General features: G+C 42.1%; 1 protein-coding gene across 1 annotated transcript in view; it reads left to right on the forward strand.

The window, feature by feature from the left end:
* KLF7 (Kruppel like factor 7) overlaps nt 1-22,681 on the forward strand; it is a 140,369-nt gene extending 117,688 nt beyond the window's left edge. Inside the window, exons 3-4 of the mRNA XM_040440656.1 lie at nt 5,931-6,054; nt 20,852-22,681. Of these exons, the coding sequence (XP_040296590.1) occupies nt 5,931-6,054; nt 20,852-20,903 (176 nt within the window). The 3' untranslated portion in view covers nt 20,904-22,681. The remainder of the gene's footprint in view (nt 1-5,930; nt 6,055-20,851) is intronic.
* The last annotated feature ends 1,659 nt before the right edge of the window (nt 22,682-24,340 follow it).

A 24,340-nucleotide genomic window follows, 5' to 3' on the forward strand; every position in this document is an offset into this window, starting at 1 on the left:
AACCAAGGAACTACGTACTCTGCTCATCCTCTTCCTTCTCTTCTACCCATCCACACTGAACAGATGGAATAAAACTTCCATGGGTACTACCCTCTGTAGCGGAGGCAACCGTATCCTGCTCCTCCTCATCATCATCCGATTCGCGCTGAGAAGACGAACTGAGGGTGGTCTGGCTATCACCCTGTGTACTGTCTTCCCCCATCTCTACCTCTTCTACATGCAAAGCATCCGCCTTAATTAAGCAGCGAGCTTTTGAGTAGACACAGAAGTGGGATGGTTACGCTGATAATAGCGTTATCGCCGCTCACCATCTGTGTTGATTCCTAAAAGTTGCGTAAAACTTCACAGGTCCAACATCAATGCCCACTCGTCGCTTGTGAAGATTGGAAGCTGACTGGAAAGGTGATGACCATTTTGAAGCTGGTATTCCACTTCTGCCCTCTGCTGCTCACAAAGCCTGGCCAACATGTGGAAAGTCGAGTTCCAGCGCGTGCTCACGTCGCACAACAGTCGGTGAGCTGGCAATTGCAAGCGCTGCTGCAGCATTGCTAGACCGGCGGAAGCTGTCAATGACTTGCGGAAATAGGCACACATGCGGCGCATCTTCACCAGTAGCTTAGGCAAAATGGGGTAGGTTTTGAGAAACGCTGAACCACTAGGTTGAACACGTGGGCTAGGCATGGTATGTGTGTGAGCTTGCCAAGCTCCAAAGCCGCCACCAAGTTATGGCCATTATCAGACACAACTATGCCTGGTTCTAGGTTGAGTGGCGAGAGCCACAGCTCAGTCTGGTCCCTTATCCCCTGCCACATCTCTGCGGCGGTGTGCTGTTTGTCACCTAAGCAGATCAGTTTAAGCACAGCCTGTTGCCGCCCCCCCCCCACTGCAATGCTACACTGCTTCCAGCTACTGACTGATGTCTGACTGGTGCTGCAAGATGATAATTCAGAGGTGGAAGTGGAGGAGGAGGCGGAAGAGGAGAAGGGGGGTTGCAGCCACTAACGTAGGTGGTGACGAAAACCCTGATGGAAGTAGGGATCCTTGGCGTCGGTAGCACCCGTGCCATCCCAGGGTACGACTCGCTCCCAGCTTCCACAACGTTCATCCAGTGTGCCGTCAGGGAAATGTAGCGTCCCTGGCCAAAAGCACTTGTCCATGTGTCAGTCATTAAGTGGACCTTCCCAATAACTGTTTTGGTCAGGGCATGATGTTACGGGACACATGCTGGTGTACGGCTGGGACTGCACACCATGAAAAATATTGGCGGCTGGCGACAGAGTAACGTGGGATGGCCACCACCATCAGGCTGTGGATAGCCTCAGTGTCCACAAGCCTAAATGCTAACATTTCCAGGGCTAGCAATTTAGAATGGTGCGCATTTAGTGCTATGGCCTGTGGGTGGGTGGCTGGGTATTTGCGCTTTCGTTCAAAGGCCTGGGGTATAGACATCTGTATGCTGCGCTGGGACACACAAGTGGATGTGCTAGCTGATGGTGCTTTCGAAGGTCCAGGTGAATGGCGGGAGGCATCTGGGCCTGCGTCTTGGAAAGGGGATTGGCCAGCATGTAACACAGGGGAAGAGGAAGTAGTGTTGTGACCCGCAGACACTGATTGTGGACCCAGGCATTCGGCCCAGCTATTAGGGTGCTTTGATGCCTTGTGGCGGATCATGCTGATGGTGGTGAGGTTGCTAGTTTTCACGTCCCTGCTCATTTTGGTACGGCATAGGTTGCAAATGATAATTATTTTTTCGTCCACACTTTCCTCAAAAAAGTGCCAGACTGCAGGGGTGCTCCAGGGAACAGTTGCGGGCCTGTTTGGTGTGGCTCGCCTTCTCCCTTTTTCCACCCCACTGCCTCTTCCAGCCTGTTGCGGTGCTGCGGATCCCTCCCCCTCTGTACTGCTGTCGTCGCTCAGTTTGCCACCTTCCCAGGTTGGGTCAGTGACTTCATCGTCCACCACCTCCTCTTCCACTTCCTCACTCCGGTTATCCTACTGACTTGTTCACCTAACAACAACCTCAGTTATTGACAGCTGTGTCTCATCCTCATCATGAACCTCTTGAGACACTAATTGCAGTTGACTTATTGGCAACTGTGTCTCATCATCATCGTCATCATCCACCTTGTGAAATGCTAATTGCCGTTCCCCACCGTCATCTTCCTGTGACTGTGGATGCTCAAGAGTTTGGGAATCAGGGCACAATATCTCCTCATGTCCCTCTTCAAACGGGCTTGTGGAGAGGCCCAAATCGAGGAATGGCGATGAAAAAAGCTCCTCTGAATATCCGAGTGTGCGATCAATTGTTTGCCAAAACTCTTCATGGTGGGAGGAAGGAGTATCAGGGTGAGGATTCTGTTGACCAGACTCTTGGCTACTGAGACTGGACTTTGTGGAAAACAGGGTGGTGCTTAACCGACTGGAAGCATTATCTGCTGCAATCCAACCGACCACCTGGTTGCACTAGTCTGACTTCGAGAGTGGTGTCCTGCGCAGCCCTGCAAACTAGGACATGAAGCTAGGTATCGTGGATGAGTGTGTTTCTTGTACTCTGGCAGCAGGCAGTTTCACCGCACCCAGTGCCATGGCCTCTGCGTGCACCATCAGCAGCACGGCCACTTCCCTGTCCTTTACTGCTCGCCTTGCGCATATTAAATGGTATATATGCTTGCAAGTATGTCACTCGTACAGTAGCAGTACAGGTTTTGTAAGTACAGTACAGGTTTTGTACAGGAGATGGAGCACAGATAATGTCGCTGTCCGTAGCATCTATGAAAAAAGTGCACTGAATGTAACCGAAGATTTTAGGATGCGGCTAATAAAAAATTACACTGAATTAATATCACTGATATTTAGGATGCGCAAACATTATACAGGAGGTATAGCGCAAGTAATGTCGCTGTCACCAGCAGCTAATAAAAAATTACACTGAATTAAAGTCACTGATATTTAGGATGCGCAAATGTTATACAGGAGATGTAGCGGTCGTAATTTCGCTGTCCTCAGCGGCCAAACAATTGCGCTGAATGTCACAGATATTTAGGCTGCGCAAATGTAAAGTAAAAGATGTAGCAGAGGTTGTGGCACTATCAGAAGTGGCACTTACAATTCCACGCAATTTAGCGCAGGTTGCGCTAATAATTATATTGCTGCCAGATACAACAATAGTCCTTAAAAGGACTTTTGGGTCTCTAACAATTCCACGCAATTTAGCGCAGGTTGCGCTAATAATTATATTGCTGCCAGATACAACAATAGTCCTTAAAAGGACTTTTGGGTCTCTCTAACAATTCCACGCACAGCTCTCCCTGACTAAGACTGAGCCGAACCACGTGTCATCGGGTGCTATATAGCACCCAATGACGCATTCCGGCCAGCCAATCACTGTAATGCCAGTAAGGGCCAGCACCTCCGTGCACGTTTATTGGCTGCGTAGCAGCCAACAAACGTGTGGGGAGGATACGCGAGCATCGCTCAGAATTACTAATTAGAAGATAATGATGTGGGGGATTCAGTCAGCACAACCCTATATGCAGGTGCACATCACATAGAGGCGACCTTGACGTGGTGAGTGGCTTATTACGCTTTGGCCAAAATGTACACCAATGCCTCATTCAACATCTAGCATGGAGGCAGGGCGGAGTGCTGGTTGCAGAGTGCTATTGCATTTGTGTTCTTTTCTTTGTATATGTATTTCGCCATAGCGATGTGCACCTGCATATAGGGTTGTGCTGACTGAATCCCCCACATTTTTTCTTTGTAGTATATATTGGAGGCGTGGCGATCTCCATGCAGTCATGCACACCTGACCAACTAGTCTGCCCTGGAGGCTGGTTTTAAAGTCAGTATAAAACTGAGTCTAATTCTACAGGGCCTACCAGTAGCCATTTGGCTCCAGGAGAAGTATATAGTGGGCTCAGCATGCATGTTGGTACTTGCATCCCTGGATCCGATGAAAGTTGTAACGGCCAGGTGTGCTGGCCCTGTCTGCATTCAAAATCTGGCGCCTGCGCCGTACCTGTCTTCAGTCGGCGCAGGCGCACTGAAGGGAGGACGCTCGCTCGGCCGCTCCATCCTCAATGCGCCTGCGCCGATGACGTCACATCTACACCCGGCGCAGGCGCACTGAGGAAGGAGCAGCCGAGCGAGCGTCGTCCTCTCAGTGAGCCTGCGCCGACTGAAGACAGGTCCGGCGCAGGCGCCAGATTTTTAATGCAGACAGGGCCAGCCAGAGAACGAGCGCGTTCGCTGGCCCTGTCAATCAACAGGAGGAGGGGGCGTCTTTATGAAAGGAGGATACGGCTGCTACCAGCAAGTAGCCGCCCTACTTGCTGGTAGACAGGTAATTTGCATATGATAAAAGTCTGTTTTTTAAAATAACTACTGAACCAAAATGATTAATAACATTATGTATTGATATATCGCAGTATAGGGATTATAAGTAGCCCAAAAAAAATATAAGACTTTAGTGGGGTGACAGAAGCCCTTTAAGGTCTTACTTTTTTCTCTCATCTTCAGCATGTTTGCAGAAATCACTTCCAATGTGTGAAGCTAGAGAAAGGCTTGTAAAAATTTAGCGTTAAAAAAAGTGATTTTTCTAGTCTTCTGTGTTATTATGAACTGGGAGGTGATAACTGGAAAACCTTGCTTTAACTTCAAAAATAAACTAATTACTAAGAAAAGGATTACAGAAGCAATGCGATTTCAGGAAACACAATTAAAAATGTTCTTATTGAGGTAGCTTGGACTGTGCTTTGCTATCTGCAGAACAGATCGGATTTCACTGCCTAATGATGTATTCTTAATATTGGCAAACATTTCGATTGGCTTGTTACAGCAGCGGTGCACTGACTCCCAATTGATACTTGTTCACCCATAAATGTCTAATTATGAACATAAATTTCCAGCAATACTGAAGTCCTATAAAAATTCTTGAAAAAATCACGATGAAATGCTCTTTCTTTCTGGACATAAAATATAAGAGGTACTCAAAGGGAATAATGAAGAACTCCAAAACTCAGCACTTGCAATGATCGGCACTTTTCACATTTTCTTGCTTTTTAACGTCATATACAATACTCACTCAGGTTGGTGATCATGTTAATCTACCACCAGAAGCTAATAACCACGCAGAGCTGACCCTACCTAAGGTTTCAAGCACTAAAATAAGCTTCTGCTTGGTTTGGAGAGAATGAAAAATATTCACTTACACCTTATATAGCATAAAATGTATGAAATCTTATTCTCTTGGTAGGTCTGTTTACAACAACAGGTTGACGTCTGTTTCTTTTTTGTGGCAGTATATACCTTCCTTGTAAAGGGCATCTGTCAGCAGATTTGTACCTATGAAACTGGCTGACCTGTTGCATGTGTGCTTGGCAGCTGAAGGCATCTGTGTTGGTCCCAGGTCCATATGTGTCCTCGCTGCTGAGAAAAATGATGTTTTAATATATGCAAATGAGCCTCTAGTAGCAATAGGGGTGTTGCTATTACACCTAGCGGCTCTGCAACTTCCGCTCCCTCCGCACTTTGATTGACAGGACCAGGCAGTGCAGAGGGTGCAGCTGTTCCAGAGAGATCAGAGCCTCTAGGTGGAATGGTAACATCCCCATTGCTCCTACAGGCTCATTTGCATATATTGTAATATCATTTTTCTCAGTAATGCAGGCACATATGAACATGGGACCAGCATAGATGCCTTCAGCTGCCAGGCGCACATGCATCCACAACAGGTCAGCCAGTTTCATAGGTACAAATCTGCTGACAGATGCCCTTTAATAATGCTTTATATGTTCATGACATTGATGCTTCAAATATCATGTATGTATAGTGGATATTGTAAATGTGTGCAAACTTACTATTGGAAAAAGACTATGCAGTTTATATTCCTAAAATATATGCAATACATATATATACTGTATGTTTTTTAGGTGAAAAGCCATATAAGTGCTCCTGGGAAGGGTGTGACTGGCGTTTTGCTCGGAGTGATGAACTTACAAGGCACTACAGGAAACACACAGGGGCAAAGCCATTTAAATGCAACCACTGTGACAGGTAAAGTATAGCATGACTGTGAAAATGTTAAGGTTATTCTGAGCATTAAATTTGAAGGTGGAGCAGAGGTTGCACAAACAGTTAACCACTTTAGATGGAACTGTCTTCTTGGATGAATACTTTAAGATCACGCCATCCATAGATCATATCTTGCAGGACATCATCATATACAACAGCACTATCACTATCAGATCTCAGAACAGGACATTGACAATATACAGTATATATCAGTCTATAAAAAAATATTAAAAAGTACTTAGAATTGGTATTTCCGCAACTTATTTATCCCATGTGGTTAACGTTGAAAAAAAAGTCAGAATTCCTGTACTTTGTTAATCCTGCCTGCCCAAAAGAGAATTTAAAGTGCCAAAAAATCATATGTACCCAAAGGCCCCAGTATAAAAATGACAAGTTGTTGAGCAAAAAACAGGTCCTCACACATATCCATCGATGTAAAAATAGAAACATTTTTAACTCTCAGCATATGGCAGCACACAAACAATTTGATAAGTGTCAAAAGGGGTATGCCAAAAAGTACTATATATATGTAAATTTGGTATCAGCATAATCATGCTCAAAGAATAAAGTTATCATGTATACTGTTCAATGAATGCTGCAAAACAGATCCCCCCCACCCAAAAAATTGCTAATTTCAATGCATTATGTGTACCTCAAAATGGTGCCATTAAAAAAATACAACTCGTCCCACAAAAATCAGGGCCTTATATGACTACATGGAATATATGACTACATTAGACATATTTCTGGTGCAGCTTATGGGGCAAAGGTTATCTGCGCTGCAATCTGCGACTTTTCCTGGCTTACACTGCCCACGCCATGTCTAAACAAGTGGGCATGGCGTGCGTGGGGAAGGGGACAGCCCGGCAAGCTCGTCTCATTCATATTTTTTTACGCGTAGAAAATGGTCTGAAAGTAAGCCAGCTATTAAGCTGCCTTACATTTAGACTGGCACTGGATACGTCAAAGTTATGTAGAGGCCGTCGCCTCCTCATAACTTTGGAGGACCCACAGCCAGATATAGGGATTATTAAGACCGGTGACTAAAACGCCAGTCCTAATAAATGACCCCTCATTGCCTAGGTTAGCCTAAACTTTCCAACTTTGTAAAGTTTTCATGCAGGAGACTAAGCGACTTAAAGTGGTTGTCCCATCTCACCGTTTCCATGGTGAGATGAGACTAAGCGCCGGCCCTAGGTAGCTGAGCAAGTGAGCTCCACTGTTTCCGCAATGCTCAGAGTTACGGAGGCAGCGTAGCTTATTCTGCTGTACTGTTTACATAGCCCCCACTACACTCACAACAATGAAGGTCACGGAATCAGCAGAGTGCCAGCCTACTTGGCTGTTTCCATAAACACGCCACCTAGGGCTGACGCTTAGTCTGCTCTGGCCATGGAAACAGCGAGATGCGACAACTCCTTTAACTTTTCAGAGTATGTTCTTTTTAAAGATTCTAAACCTTTCCAGTGTTTGTAATGTCCCTTATGTGACACATAATGCACCCCTCAGAGCATGCATGGGTGCTGGGACTGCATATAATAATACCACATCCCAACTCCACATTCAGTTAGAGCTCATTGAAGGCTGCTTTCTGGGACAGAGTAGCTCCCCATGAACTCTTCCGGGAGCCTTCTGGATGTTCTGGGAGATCTGGCAAGTATGAGTTATAAACATGGTGTTATGTATAAGTGAGTGGGCACCCACTATGCCAACTAACCTTTAAATCAGATCATTTTTATTAAGTTTTCAATAAAATAACACTGATAAACCAGTACAAATAAGTACAAACAAGAACCAAGTGGCTCTGAACCCGGGCATACCCATAGTTTCACCCAGGCAGCACCCCTGATGTTAGCATCGGAGCATGATGCTCTACTTTGCCCTTCGCTGGATCGCGCAGGGCAAGGGCTCTTTTATTTACAATAACACACTGCCGGGCGGGCTTTAGTGCTGCCCTAGCCATTTTACAGGTGTTTTATAAACCCAATGTATCAAAAAGACTTGCAATCGGTACTGAGTCACGTTCATCAACAATGTCAGTACTGCCCCCAGAACAGCATTCCATTGCTCACCCAGTAACAGGCCAATATCCATTTCCCGCTTTTCTTTAAGCCCCGCCAGCGGGTATTTTAGACACTTAACACGCAGAATACTATACAATAACTTGCTTGAAGACTGTGCTAGCACCACAGAGTCAATGAGGTAGAGGATATTGTCATAGGTACAACTCTTCCCTGGTACTGAAGAGCGAACCGCAGTTCTAGATATTAAAAACCCTATGCGGCAGCTGGAATTCCATTTGCAACTGCTGAAAAGACTTAATCTCCCCCTCAGTATATAATTGAGAGATATATCGAAGTCCTTTCAGGCCCCAAGCTTCAAATCCCATAAATGGACATTTTCCCAGATAGGGGTATATCTTGTACAGCCCTCTATACCCAGCAACTCTCTTATCTTCCACCATATTTTATGCAATATGAGCAATGTGGGTACCGCAGGAGAAAATAATCTAAACTTGTGTGCTTCCAGTGACGCTAGTAATTGCATGTCTGGCACATAAGCTTGTAAAGTCACCCTTCTAGAATCAGGGATACTGTTACTGACATTTACTTTCCACCCTTACAAGTGTTGGAGTTGTGCAGCCAGATAATATACCAACAAGTTAGGGAGAGCAATCCTACCCCCATCCTTGGGAAGTTGTAATTTTGACAACGAGATTTTAGTTGTTTTTTTTTTTTGCTATATCAGCTCCCTAAATATACCGTCCATACATTTAAATAGATGACATGGAAGCCAGACTGGAGCATTGTGTAAAACATATAATAATTGTGGCATCAAAATCATAACAGATAGCAGTAATTTAGTCGAAACCTCCACTTTCCGCTTCATTCTCTCCAGCAATGGCAGAAGGTTCACTACACTATAATCTGATACCTTTCTAGTGATCCATAGTCTGAGATATTTTAATTTATCTATGCATGGAACTGGTATAACTTCCAAGCACCTCCTATCCTCCTGGATGACAATAGTAACAATGCAGATTTAGTCCAATTGATATTTAGACCCAAATATTTCCCAAAGTGCTCGATTATTACCATAATCCTACTCATAGAGGTTTCCACGTCATCCATAAATAATAATAGATTGTCTGCATGGAGTGCCACTTTCTCTTCCACTGCAGCATTATTGAAGCCATGTACCTGAGGGGCACCACGTAGAGATAAGCGAAGTTTTGAAAAATCCAAAAGTTCCACAAGAAATACTATTCGTTACAAATTAATTTGTCACAAATTGCTATAAATCAGGTTTACCCAGGCCACTCTGCCTTAGGGTATGGCCACACGGAGCGGCCGCACAGCGGGGAAGGGGGCATGTATAGTCAGTCTTCATTGTTAATGGCGGCACCTTTAATGCACCTTAAAAAGTGCTGTACCCACTTCTGCAACCACAGCACTTTCCTACCCTACAGGTGGGAGTCCTTCTTTTGGCATCTGCTTTTCTTCCTTTTCCACATCATCTAATATCGATAAGAATATGTCTTCAGGAACATCCAGCTCCTCCACTCTGCATCTTGGTGACTTTTCTAGAACATGGAGACTTTGAAGGATGATTTGCAAGAAGTAAAGACAGCAAAAGATGAGGATAGTCATCATTAAGACCTGGCCCCCCTAAGGGTGCAGACTGGATGGTTTAGAGCCCTTCTTCTGCCATCTGCTTTTCCTCCTTTACCACATCATTTAATATCATGAGAATATATGATCAGAAACATCCAGCTCCTCTTCTCTCTGCATCTTGCAGATTTTTCTAGGACATGGAGACTCATCATTAAGACCTGGCCCCCCCTAAGGGGTGCAGACTAGATGGTATTGGTTGGCACGCTGGCACTGGAATAATAAAGGCATCCATCTTATTGGTATTACATATCTTAGTTAACAGCTGATGTAGGTAACTGTAAGTAAATGTAGGAATGAATAAATAAAATTGACGCAGTCTCCCTCTCCAATATTCTTCTAGTAATCATTTTCAGCAACACTGTTCCTAGTGCATGAGCGCTTGCCACATCTCTCCCTATGCTCTGCTCACAGGACAATGGTGGAGGCCTCGTGGGAAGAGGGTTTTATAGGGCTGTGACATCACAGGGGATTGCTATCTGCGGATTGGCTGGCTTTACGGCATTATGTGTGATCTTGCATTGCTGGGCTTGTCTTCTCTACATTAAGTTTTGCTTTGTAACACGTGCAGCCACAATTTTATGAAAACCTGTTTCCTTTCCATGAAGCGTGAGGAAATTCAGATTCGTTGCAAATCAACTTTGGACTGAATTTTGCTTTGAATGCTTATCTTCACTCAACAGTAGCATCATGAATGAGAGCAGTCAGGCGTTCTATGGCCCTCGCGATGCCTTGTCCATCTTTCTAACCGAAAGCAATCTGACATCTCATTATTCACTCTAATTCTCGCAGTTGGAGCAACATAGAATAAGTTCACCCAGGTCAGGAATATAGGTCCGAATCCCATTTTCTCCAGAATGGCCTACAGGTAACCCCACTTGACACTATTAAATGCTTTTTCAGCATCTAAAAACAACCTCCTTTGGTGAGAGGGTGACCCCGGAGTTCCTGGAGATTCAGAAAGACCAAATAACTGGCTTGACTTTGGAATAAACCATAATGTTGTTATTCTGACACTCCCGTGGTATTCACCCTTCAACTCATGTAAAGGGATCTGGCCTTCGCTGCAGGGAATCAACCGGACTGGTAAATCCCGGCACAGTTACAGTGTAGTTAGCAGCTAACCCGCATGGGTCAGGGACTCTAGTGCAAGCACCAGAAGCTCAGGATACAGAAAACGCACCAAAAGCACAGGAAAACCACTGGAATAGTCTGAACAGTCACTAAGACTTGAATGCAGGTTTTTGAGATCAGAAAGTACACTTTGTGAAATGTAGATGGTGGGAGACACAAGACAAACAGGCAGATAGTGCGACACAGTGAAGATACAGATGAGGCAGACGGACAGGGTTAACTAAACATAGTCAGAACTGAAACTGTAAGTGCTATAACACACATGCATGGTAAGTACAAGCTACAGTACCGTCACAGAAGAAAAGAGGAATCGCTCTCCTAAAATACAATCTTTTTGAATGACATTTAAAATCAATAGTACCTAATAATGGGAATTCTAATGGGAACTGGTAAGTCGAAGCTATCCCTGTCTTTCCTCAGCTAAAGCAGAATAGCCGCCCTCGTGAAAGTAATCCCACTGTTTTTGAAGCTGACCATGGAAAGCCCTGACCTAGCAAACAGATGGTAGGATACTAGTGGGATGCCATCAGCAATTTAGGTGGTGTAATAGTTTGTTGTAGGGGCAAGGATGTGTAGAAGGCCCCAGTGTCTAGTACATCTGGATCCAATAAACCAAGGGTATCCTTGGAGTGGATGGGCCCCAACGTGCAGAGGTATAAGTGGATGGACACTCTGCTGTGTAGTGGAGAGATCTGCCCCAACCTGCCCTACTGAAGTGGGACAGCCATCCTAGGGAATGACCCCCACTAGTTAGGGATATGGTCAGTGGGAAACTTTGGTGTATATGGAAAAAATATGCGGGTAATGGTAACTGTAATGGAAGGTACAACTGTATCCTAAACCAGCGTAGCCTGTACCTACTTTTCCTTTATCATTGAATATTTTTTATATAGTTTACAACAGCATTTCCATATATACAGTGTCAGTACTGAAACCACAGATTTTCATTCTACACTAGTCACCATACATGGGTTTTAATGTGTAAAACTGCAGGAAATGCCAATAACAGACATTTTTACCTTAACACTTTTAAGTGCAGTCACCTAGTTAAAATGCCATATTCATTATCAAACATCTGAATGACAAGAATTCTCCCAGAAGGTAGAAGTATTTGTGTGTGGGGATGGGAAGTGGAAGGGTGAAAGGAACAGAGTACTAGAATAATTACAAGTGACAGCCCTGACATTAACGTCTTATGAATGCCGGATAGTTGAGGCCTAGCAGGCCAGGCAAAGCCTCGGTCAGGCTATTGTCAATGTTATTGAATAAAGATGTGCTTTTAATCACATTAGAAAAGGGCTGAGGAAGATGAGTTATCAGGCCAAAGAACCCACGAGTAGCATTAAAAGAAAAGGCCAGGAAAATGTCTGTAATACAATCACCATTATATATTTAGCTACTGGCGAAATAACAGGTCAGGAAACAGGAAGACAGTTTTCGCCTTTGATTGCAAGGAAATGTGTGTTCATGAACATCCTGCCTTTCCATGACTTGGCCTCCCCCCGTGTGACATTGTGACACAATCCTGAATAGATAAAAGCTGCTGTATTACATAGAGCTTTATATGGTGACTCAAAATATGACATACTTACCATTTCTGTGAATGATGGTGATCATTTTTGTGTTATCCTTTTAAGTATGACAGAGATTTATTTTGCCTACCACACTGACTTTTGTGAAAATTTCTTATTCCATGATTACACAGAACACTAAACTCTCTAGTAGCCTTTTTAGCTGGACTACTCTAATTCCATGCTCACATACCATATATTATTCTAGGTTTGCCTCATCCAGCATGTTTGTGCCAAAATAAGTTGTACCAGGTGTAATTATGCTTAAAATATATCAATGATGCAGAAAACCCCACGCCCTGCAGATAGGATACGAATGTGTGTGCATGCATTGAACTGTCTACATACACAGTATATTTCTGGATTTGCACATCAGTTTTTGCCACTGTTAATTATGCTTTTCATAAGTACTTTGCAAAAGTTTTAAGCAGGTGTGGAAAAAAATTCTGCAGAGTAAAAATGCTTTCAAAAACAGAAGTTAATAGTTTATTTTTATCTTTTAAAATGCAAAGTGAATAAACAAAAGAGAAATCTAAATCAAATTTGATGCCACCGCCTTTGCCTTCAAAACAGTATCAGTACTTCTAGGGACACTTGCACACAGTTTTTGAAGGAGGTTGCTCCAAATATCTTGCTGAACTAAACAAAGATCTTCTGTGGATGTAGGCTTGCCCGATTCCATTCGGTCTCTTAATGGAATCCCAGACAGACTCGATGATATTGAGATCAGGGCTCTGTGTGGCCATATAATCACTTCCAGGGCACCTTGTTCTCCTTTAGGTCTTATTCATAGTCAGTGGTCGGTCAATAATTTCTTTCAGTAATCGTGAGCCAAAACTAGGTGCGGCTCTAAACACAGAACAGGAGCAGATTTTTCCCTTATACCTTAAGTCTGTGAAGGCTCCAATCCTGATTTTGGCTCACAATCACTGATGGAAATCACTGACCAAAACACTGACATGGGAATAAGGCCTTACACTGAAGATAGTTCTTAATGACCTCATGTTTGGGGTTCTTGTCCTTAAACTATTAACACTTTTGAAAGCAGTTAGTTTTTTTTAGAGCCGATTTTTTTCCACATCTGCCTAAAATTTTTGCACAGTACTGTATATATGTAAAGCCACAGAGTATGGTTGTTTTTATGCCATAGCATTGCTTGCATACATGTGCACCAACTTGTTTAAAAAATGGTGCACATAACCCCTTCTCGACTGCGTCCATACATGGATGGTGAAAGGCGGGACTTCAAATTTGGCACCTTCTCGGGAGCTAAGCAGGTGCCATAAGCATCGGGTTTCTGCTGTTTTATACAGCAAATCTCCGGAGGCAAAGTCTGTGTTTGGCGATAATGCGGATCACAGACTTTTAACCCCTCAGATGGTGTGATCAGTTGTGACCACGGCATCTGTACAGTGAAACCCCGGGAGCATAGTGCCCCAGGGTTAGAATGGCTCCCCCTTGCTGAGATTGAGGGAGACTCTGGCAGCCTTTGGCCCTCTGAAGAACAGGGCTCCATAGAAACATAGACAATCTCTCATAGACTGCAATGGCAATTCATTGCAGTCTATGGGAGAAGTGATCAGAAGATTGCATGTTCAGTCCACTAGGGGAAATTAAAAGAAAAGTAAAAAAAAAAACATATAAAAATTCAAATCATGCCATTTCCCCATAATAGAAATAAACAATAAAAAAATAATATATCATAGGCATTGCTGCGTTCTAAAGTGCCCAAACTTTTTATTGCATACGGTGAACGGTTATAGGGAAAAAAAATCTGAATGGCAGATTTGCCATTTTCTCGTCACTCCACCTCACAATTTTTTTTTTATAAAAAGTGATCAAAAATTCATACACACTCCAAAATGTTATCAATAAAAATAGTAAAAGTATAAAAATGTGAAGTATAGAGTAAAAGTATAGAAATGTGATATCACTGTAAGGCCCTGATGCACACGACCGTTGTCCGGGTCCGCATCCGAGCCGCAGTTTTTGCGGCTCGGGTGCGGACCCATTCACTTCAATGGGGCCACAAACGATGCGGACAGCACTCCGTGTGCTGTCCGCATCCGTTGCTCCGTTCCATGGCCCCGGAAAAAAAATATAACCTGTCCTATTCTTGTCCGTTTTGCGGACAAGAATAGGCATGTCTACAATGGGCCGCCCGTTCCGCAAATTGCGGAAGGCACAGGGGCGGCTTCCGTTTTTTGCAGATCCGCGTTTTGCGGACCGCAATAAATGGAACGGTCGTGTGCATGAGGCCTAATCGTACTGACCTGGAGAATGAAGTTAACAGGTCAGTGTTTTTTTTTCCAATTCCACAGCATTTTTTTTCCAGCTTTCCCAGCTACACTACATTGTATGCAATATGAAATGGGACCATTAGAAGGTGCTACTTGTCCTGAAAAAACAAGCCCTTATGCGGCTATGTGAATGGAAAAAAAATAGGTTATGGGTTCTGGAAGGCTGTGAGTAAAAAAATTAAAATGCTAAAGAAAAATCGCTCCATCGGGAAGGGGTTAATACAATTTTAAATGATCATTTCGGTGTAAAAATACATTTAAATGCTAAACATTTAAATACAATTTAAATATCGAATAGAATTGAAACAATTGTAGATTTGAGTGCATTTTGCTTAGTTAACACCCCAATTGTTTCAACTGTCTATCAGATCAAATCTCAGAGTGCAAGATTTTGTCTAAGCATTAAGAGACCAAACCATCACTTTGTGCCCTGGCATTATATCACATCACTGTGAACAAATACAGCCCAGTCCAGCTCACTCTGCCACCTCAACATCATTGATGTATCATCATCTCTGTAAAAACTAGCCTAGTGGTGTATTTTACAAGTCCCATTTTGTTCCACTCCTACTGGCTTGCTGTCCACACATAAGATGCTGTGTTATTTGTCACACTGTTGGTCACATGACACAGCTGAGAATAAGAAGGGAGGTTATAACTCACAAATACTGTTTCTGGTAAGGTTACTTTCATACTAGCGGCACGGACCTCCGGCAGGCTGTTCCGTCAGGTGAACAGCCTGTCGGATCCGTCCTGCCGCTAGTGAACGCGTGCCCCCGGACTGCCACTCTGTTCCCATTGAATATAATGGGGGGGCGAGGGCGGAGGCACGGCAGCGCACGGCGAGAGGCTGCTGTAATAAATGTCGGACATGTCGTTTTATTCCGGCAGCCTCTTGCCGTGCGCTGCCGTGCCTCCGCCCTCGCCCCCCCATTATAGTTAGTGGGAACAGAGTGGCAGTCCGGGGGCACGCGTTCACTAGCGGCAGGACGGATCCGACAGGCTGTTCACCCGACGGAACAGCCTGCCGGAGGTCCGTGCCGCTAGTGTGAAAGTAGCCTAAGAAAATTACCTTCACTACAGTTTACACCATGTATTTTGGGAGTGTTTCTTTAATATCGATAAGGTCTTTATCTGTTATCTACTACATTGCAGTAGAATCTCATGTACAATCTACAACTAATTAGTTACGTGCCTTGCCGTGAAATGCTGCAGTGGACAGTGCCCACCCTGTCTTCTCTATCTTAAATAAATCTCTTTAGCTGTCTCTGCATCTTTGAAATGGATTTTTTTATCCTTTTATACATTTTTTTTATCTTTCAAATAAGTCATATTGATAAGAATAAGCATCCTCCTGTGACATATGTGACAGTTGTGGTGACCCATGCAGAGATATGTTTCTGCTGGTTTTGTTTCCAAGCTTTGGGTTCGTATCAAGGTCTCTTGATCCCTGTATCACATCCTTTGCAGCAGCTACAACAAACAAGCTGCCATTCTATAGCTATGAACAGACTATTCTTTTGAGTTGCCGGATCAGCAATCAGGAGAATGCTTTCTTTTTATTTGACAATCTGTTTAACCCGTCGTATCCCTGAATGGGTCACCACTTATTGTCTTTTTTATGCAGTACTACCACACAATAAATAACAAAATTTCATCCTTTTTTAATGTAAAGTATATAATATAAATAATATATAGTTCAAGTAATTTATTCAGAAGACGCAAGGTTTTGTCTGTTGAATCAGAGTGTACGGAGGCACCTGGACTGCAATATGAGTCCGCAGTAGTACAAACAACGTGGTGCTCTGTGTGTACCGTGAGCCGTATAACCCCCTTGTAAAGAGAACCCTCTGTATAGAAATCGGAAGAAATGTAAATGTATGGGGATGTGCTGCAACCTGCAAATTGCCACTACCGTGACCCAACAGTTTCCCATTAGTGGTGGATTTTTTGCATTGGGTGCAGTCAAATCAACTTGCATGTTGCAATAGGACCCCATTTAAATTCATTACTTGCGTTAGAGGCATTACAACATTCTTTGGTCATTTTGGCCAGAGTTGTCATGTAGCTCCAGCCTTAAAGGGGTTGTGCAGTGCTGAAATATTGGTGACCTATCCTCAGGATAGGTCATCAATATGAAATCGGTGGGGACTGGCACCCCGGCCAATCAGCTGTTTGGCAGTAGCGGCTCTTGTGTGAGTGTTTCTTCCACTTCAAAATGACACTGCACCACCTCTACAAGCGAGACGACACACAGGTAATTTTGAAGATCACGCAGGAATCACATGAGCGCCTCTACCTCTTCATACAGCTGATTGGCTGGGGTGCCAGGAAACGGACCTCACTGATGTAATTTTGATGAGTCATCAATATGTTAGCACTGTACAACCCCTTTAAAGCCGTCTTCAAGCACACAGTTTTCTAAATACTTTTAAAACGTGCCATGATTTCCAACCGGTTTTCATGGCATTTTATATGCATATTTGGTGCTATTTAAAACATAACTTTTCTTTCTGCCATTTTTCAATCTCTATGAAGGAGTCTATAGTAAAACAGCAGAAAAAAATCATCACACCCAAAACATGCTGCGTTTAATAAACAAAAAAGAAAACAGGATTTTTCATGTCATGACTTTTTCACCCCTTGCTGACGGAGCGATTTTACGTTTTTGTGTTTTAGTTTTTTACTCCCTTCCTTCTTGGATCCATACCTTTTTTGCCTTCTTGGATCCATATCGTATTAGGACTTTTTGCAGGACAAGTCATACTTTCTAATGGCACCATTTAATATTGCATATAATGTAGTCTGGAGCTGTAAAAAAATTCCAAATGGGGTGAAATTAGAAAAAAAAATGCAATTCTGCAACAGTTATATGTTTGTTTGTTTTTTATGGTGTTCCTTATGCAGGTAAAACTGACCTATTAATCTGTACTATTTATTGATACAACCTTTTTCATATGCAGCAGTCTCGTATCATTAGGGAATACAGAAGCCGCCACACACACACTCTGGCACATGCCGGAGCACACTCGGAAGCACACACTGAGGGGTTAAAAGTCCACGATCGTCATTACTGCCGACATTAGGTCCGGGTGTCTGCTGTGTGAAACAGCAGGTACCCAGTTGCTGTGGTGCCCGCTCAGCTATAAAAATCTGACATGTGATGTACTAGTACATCACATAACTGGAAGGGTTTAATATAAAGTACCATCTGGCTGGAGCATTTTTGACCCCAAAAATACAGTGAAAAATACAAATATACAGTGAAAAATGCTTTGTGTGAATCCAGTAGACTGCATTTTCATAAAATAAAGAAGAGCAAATTAATAGCCATGGCTTAAAACTTCAACAGTACGACACTTGAGTAAAAAAAATGTCATTCTGCTTAGATAAAGAGGAGCAGAGTGGCTCATTTTACTTTATGTCCCTTAAAAGCCAGCATTGGAAAGAATGAACGTGATACTGTTGCTGCTATTCTGGTTATATGAAGAAAAGCACATTTTATACATATACATAAAATATATTTCATCGTTTATACTTGCATTAGCTTGCAATTAATTTTGTAAATGTTTAATGAGTTAAAAAGCATCTGTCTTTGGTAATAATTCTAAATAGCCTTGTGTCGGCTGCTGCTAAGAACTGTACAGAGCAGAATTGAAATTCAAACCGCATACTCTGTATTGTCAGCATTGTCCAGCCAACATAAGAGTCGACACCCTGTTAATTGTTGTCCTAATGAAATAAAGTGCATTAGTTTGGAGAGGGAAGAAAGATCCAGAGACCTAAGGCAATGCCTGAGGAGCTCAGTCTATTTGGGAGGACATTAAGGATATGGAAGCTTTCAGACTGAGACTAATGGATCTTCAACAGATGGTTCTGAAGAAGCAGAAGGCTCAGGACAGTGGTGGGGGTAGAGGAAAGGTACATACATCATGAAACGTTCATAGAACAGGATAAAGGCCTTTTCTATCTTCTAAATGTTCTTCTTCATTAACAAATCATCAGTTCAACATTAAAGATGTCTCTTGTTTACTTTTGCCATAAAGTATAAATGTGAGTCATACAGGAAGATTGTTTTATGGATTTCCTGAACGACACCAGTGTAGTTCCTCTGTCCATGCTTCTTGAAATTACCACTTGGAGGACTAAATTTCAATTAATTAAATTTGAAAAATATGAACTTTATTGCTATCTCAAAAACCTCTTGTAACTACTCAGTAACATTCTTGTGGAAGAGTTAGAGATCCCTTTATTTTTTAGCCTGGCTGCTTTTGGGAGCTGCAGATATTAATGGTATTTTCATAGGTAACAATATTGATGGCCTATCTTTGGGATAGGCAATCAATATCAGACTGGTGGTGGGGGCCAACTCTTTGCACCCCTGCCTGTGCCCCGTTTGAAGAGCCTTTCGTGCTTGGCTGAACCGTGTCGCCTCCTCATTGTTTAAATCAGTCTATACGCAGGAACAGCATACACTTAGTAGGGGGGGGGGGGCTAGTCTGAGGGTTGCAATGCTTCCCATTCAAGTGAATGAACCAAAGGTGCAGTACCCAGAACGGCAGCTGAGGGATGGATAGGCCATCAGTATTGTTATCTTAAATAACCCTTTTAAAGGGAGTCTGTCACCAGCATTTCACTTTTTTAACCCTTCCCACAGCTCCCTAGCATGCTTACAGTTAATAAAAACGTTACCTCTGGCATCAATCCTGGACTTATAGAACCCTCAAAAACGATCTTTATAAGATATGCAAATGAGGGCTCGCAAGTGCCCAGGGCGGCGTTACTCTCTTAGGTGCCCTGCTTGCTCAGCCTTCTCATTGCATCCCCCCGCCCCTTCCTACCCTCTGCCCGCCCATCCTTTCCCTCTGACCGCCTTTGTACTAACTTGTTATGCTGCCGATATCCCACGTGAAAATCAGCGTCGTTAGCCGCATGCGCAATAGTTACTGTGATGCCGTACAAGGAATGGGCATCGCAGTGCGCATGCACCAGCCAAAGGAATGAGTGCGCCGGCGCGGGATATCGGCGGCATAACAAGTTAGTACAAAGGCGGTCAAAGGGAAAGGATGGGCGGGCAGAGGGTAGGAAGGGGCGGGGGGACGCAATGAGAAGGCTGAGCAAGCAGGGCACCTAAGAGAGTAACGCCGCCCTGGGCACTTGCGAGCCCTCATTTGCATATCTTATAAAGATCGTTTTTGAGGGTTCTATAAGTCCAGGATTGATGCCAGAGGTAACGTTTTTATTAACTGTAAGCATGCTAGGGAGCTGTGGGAAGGGTTAAAAAAATGAAATGCTGGTGACAGACTCCCTTTAAGTGCATATTATTTGTGTATTCTGTATTTTTTACTTGCTCTCTGAAACATTAATACAAGGCACTTGTCACCCATATGTTTGGTTAGAGTAGTAAAGAAACAGTTAAATATTAGTAATTTTACTGTTATTTACACACTGTGTCCAATTTTTACATTAGTATTTGTGTCCCAAACTCCCAACATTTTTCATTGAGCCATCACAGAGAAACTCTGTGCTAAAGAGCATATATGGTACAAGCTCCAGCCCTCTACCCTCTCCTGCAATTAAACAGCACCAGGAGGGCAGCCTGCTAGAATGAGGCTACTTCACCTCATGTTGCCCGAAATTAAGTAGGTGGTGTTTAGCACAATGCAAACCCTTATGAATAAATCAAGAGATGAATATGATCAACTGGAAGGTTTTTAATTTATATCTTTTATTATGTCCTGGACTACGGAGGCAAATTTACAGTGTTATTGGAATGACGGTTTATGACTTATAATGCCTGTTATCACTTTTTACTAAAATAACAGTTTTGATTATTTTGTGATGTGTTTCTTTTTGAGTGGAAACAGCAACACTGCAGTGATTGTGATTAATGTCATTGTAATAAAAGGGGTAATCCCATCCCATTCAATTATGGAATATCAATATTATATACCATACATGTCCGATAGGTGCAGGCCCCTATCAATATGCCATAAATATCCAAATAGGACAATCCCTTTAAGGTTGTTAATGCTTGATGGGTTGGGGAATATTTATGCAGATATGTACTTGATAATGATTTTAATATTCTGCTTCCTTGTAGGTGCTTTTCCAGGTCTGACCACCTTGCCCTGCACATGAAGAGGCATATCTAAGGACATTTTGCAGCAGTAATGGCTGTTCTACTTTGGGAGGACCAAGGGTAGCAGTGGACACGTCATTTTGTCTGTGGAATTGCAGAACATACAGAACATTTTTACATGTAAAACCCTGTACACAAAAATCCATATCAATTCTTCATGCACCATTACATGCCCCAACATATTTGTCTGTCTGTTATGCCTTACCCTCCAGCCTGACTGAAAGTCTTGCACAGTAGTGGAGAGTTAGATAATTGGGAAACAACTGCATACAAAGTGTTTTGAAGCCTCACTGTGGAAATGAACAGCAGGAGAACAGTAATCTTATGGGCCTCTGATGAACTCTCCTTACTGAAAGTCAGAAGTTGCTAAGAAGCCACCTACGAGTTGTATTGTTGTAGCACTAATATCATTTTTCTTATAATATGTAATTTAAGGAAAAAAAATGGATTTCAATCTAGGAAACCAAATCCGAGCCTTTTGGTTCATATCTGAAGACTCCTGATAAGGAAGAGTTCAAGACCTACTTGGATCCTATCAAGTGTTCTACACTGGTTGGCCTCATTAGAGAGCTTTTAAAACCATTTAGCTCAATGCCATAGGCCTTGCTGGTATTGGACTGGTGGGGATAGAACAACTAAACCATTTATGCGATTCTTAGATGTATTTTCAGAAGGACATATGGATGGAGGAGCACTCATTCCCAACTAATTTATTTTTTACTTTTGTTGGCTGTAGCACATCTTATGCACTAGAAACTTACATAAGCCACTGATGTTGACTAAATATGGAGCTTATCTGTTGCATTGAAGCACCCAACCACCATTGTGTGCACTTCCAAAGGTTACACAACCTTTTATTATTAATTTTTCAATTGAGTTTTCCCCAGGTTTTTTTTTTTTTGCAGAAGCTTTTTCATAAGCTTTTAGTAAATGCGCTATATGGACAGATATCTTGGAAAACTATTGAATCTCCATCTGGACAGTTTTTGCTTGAATTGGACCAGCGACCTAGACTTGGCTCCTATCATCTGATGAGCGGCAAGCCTTCTCTTTTGAACTTTCCAAACTTTGTGCTTGATCATTGACTTCTCCTAACAATATAACTAGTTAGAAACTTGATGTTATTTCCAGAGCAGCTGCATTTTGTACTTAATCTTACCTTTTGAGTGTCAACAACAAAAAGCCAAATATATTAAATCATACAACATTGGGTAATGAAAGACACTTTAAGCAAGTTGATTTTGCCCTACTGACTCATAAAGCAGATACTTTCTTGTTTACAGAGGTCATTGACTGGACACTGAACTATAATTTTAGTGTGTCAAAAGGGTAAACATTGATAGCATTAAGCCAGGGTATTGGTAATTTTTCCACAGGGTTGTTTCAGATATTACAGAGTACAGATCTTTTATGACTGTTTCTTGGTAAAATAATAAACTAAACTTTTCCCATTAGTGCATAGTCAACAGAGTATATATGTACATACTACTCAAGTCAGTTGCCACTGGTCTTTGCTCCAAAGACTAGCAATCAGACCATATCTAGTGGTCAATTCAAGTACCGTAGATGTGGGTTGTATATTTTGTATATTCTGGGACCACCCCTAAGCAGCTAGTAAAATTGCACATTTGGTCCCGATTTGTCCACATAAACGCAGCTCTTTTACCCCAGCCGGCTGGCATCTTTTTAACTTGTTTTGACTCCTTGACTGTTAAGCAAAAAAAAAAAGAAAAAAGAAAAAAAATTAAAAAAAATCTAAAGCAAAATGTGTTATAAAAAAAAAATAATAATAGAAAAAGACCTTAAAAATCTGAATCTTAAAACTGAAAGGAATAGATTAATAAATGAAAGAGTATCCATAATGACACTTAAGGCTTGAGCCTAAAGATGCCAGTGAGTCAAATATTTCCGTTGATCAACACCTCTGGTTTCTAAATGATTTTTAAACTTCTCTAAACAATGAGATTTGGACCCTGCATAAAAATTCCTTTAACCCTCAAATACTTAAGAATTTTCATTATTGCATTGATTTTAGTAAAGGAGTAAGATATTTATTATGACCTGAGACCAAAACTTAAGATTATAGGTGTTCCTAAGAATCTGATGGAGGAAGAAGGAGTAAAAAAAAGTTTGATTCCAAAGATTTAAAAATCAAAATGTACTTACTATACCTGAAGCACTGCTTGTTGACAATCCTTGTAGTCCTCTGCTTCTGCATACTAGATATACATATTTTATTGTGGCCATTCTGATAGATTTTTAATGTTGTGGTAAAACCAAGGAACCATTGACACACACAGTGTAACATAAAATATGACATTATTACTGCATAGCGCATTTCAGGAGGCACCTTCATTGTACATATTTGTAACCGAGATGGTTGACTGAGGAACATGTAAAGTAGAGGAACTTCCCACCAGCTCAACATACCTTTGGGTATGCAAATTTTTGGAATGTGGAAACTAACTTATCTTTTAATGCCATTACTGCAACTTGTATGTGGGGGTCTGTTTCATGCTCTTTTTTAGGGTAAGATTATACAGATCAGTATTGACCCCAATGTTTGTGTGTTAGGTTTTATAAAATCCTTGAGATTTCTTTGTTCAATCTTAAGGCTAACCAACTATATTTACTAAGAGAATTGACATCTGAGTAAGTAGTAATGTTAGTTGCAGTTGAAAACCTGATGATGCACAAGTTTGATGCCATTCTATGCTCTATTTGGTCTTACGGAGTTCACCATCTAGAATTTCACTGTGTTTGGACAGCTATGAATGTTATTTTGCCATATAAGTTTAACATTTTAAACCTATAGTTCAAAGTTTCAGATTAGTGTAGTAATTATGAATATTGTTTGTAAAGTTTAACTGCAAAAGTATTGCTGCATGCAAAACACATAAGTAACACAAATCTATTGTTAAAGGAGGCCACCTTTGGCCAAGAAGGGATATTTGGATTTTCATCTTTTATGTGGTCATTGTCCTTTTTTTGCCAGAAAGATTGCCTTTCTTGTCCATGGGTTGTACTAGTATGGCATCTTGTTCTTGTGAATTGGGAATAACTGCAATGCTAGACACAACTCATCGTTTTTGTTAAAACAGACATTTCAACCGAGGCAACTCTTTTTACGTTCCTTGTTAATTATACAATGTAGCAGAAATGCTCTGTTTGTATTTATATCACTTAAGAGTCTATTGACACTGTATGTGCAGTGTACATTGGAGGTATACATTGGAAGGATTTCCCAATATATACCTCAGACTAATGTCAGGCATATGTATCTGTATAGCCAGACAGTGGTATATTGTACATCACCCATAGACACCTATGTTATAAATACATCTTTTTGTGGGATTCCTATATATGCAATAGTGCAATAAACTGCTCTATTCCATACTGCTGAAGAAATATATACTGACCTATACCAGCTGACAGAGGTAGCATCTGTTG

The sequence above is a fragment of the Bufo bufo genome, chromosome 7, assembly GCF_905171765.1.
Source record: "Bufo bufo chromosome 7, aBufBuf1.1, whole genome shotgun sequence".
In the NCBI taxonomy this organism is placed as follows: domain Eukaryota; kingdom Metazoa; phylum Chordata; class Amphibia; order Anura; family Bufonidae; genus Bufo; species Bufo bufo.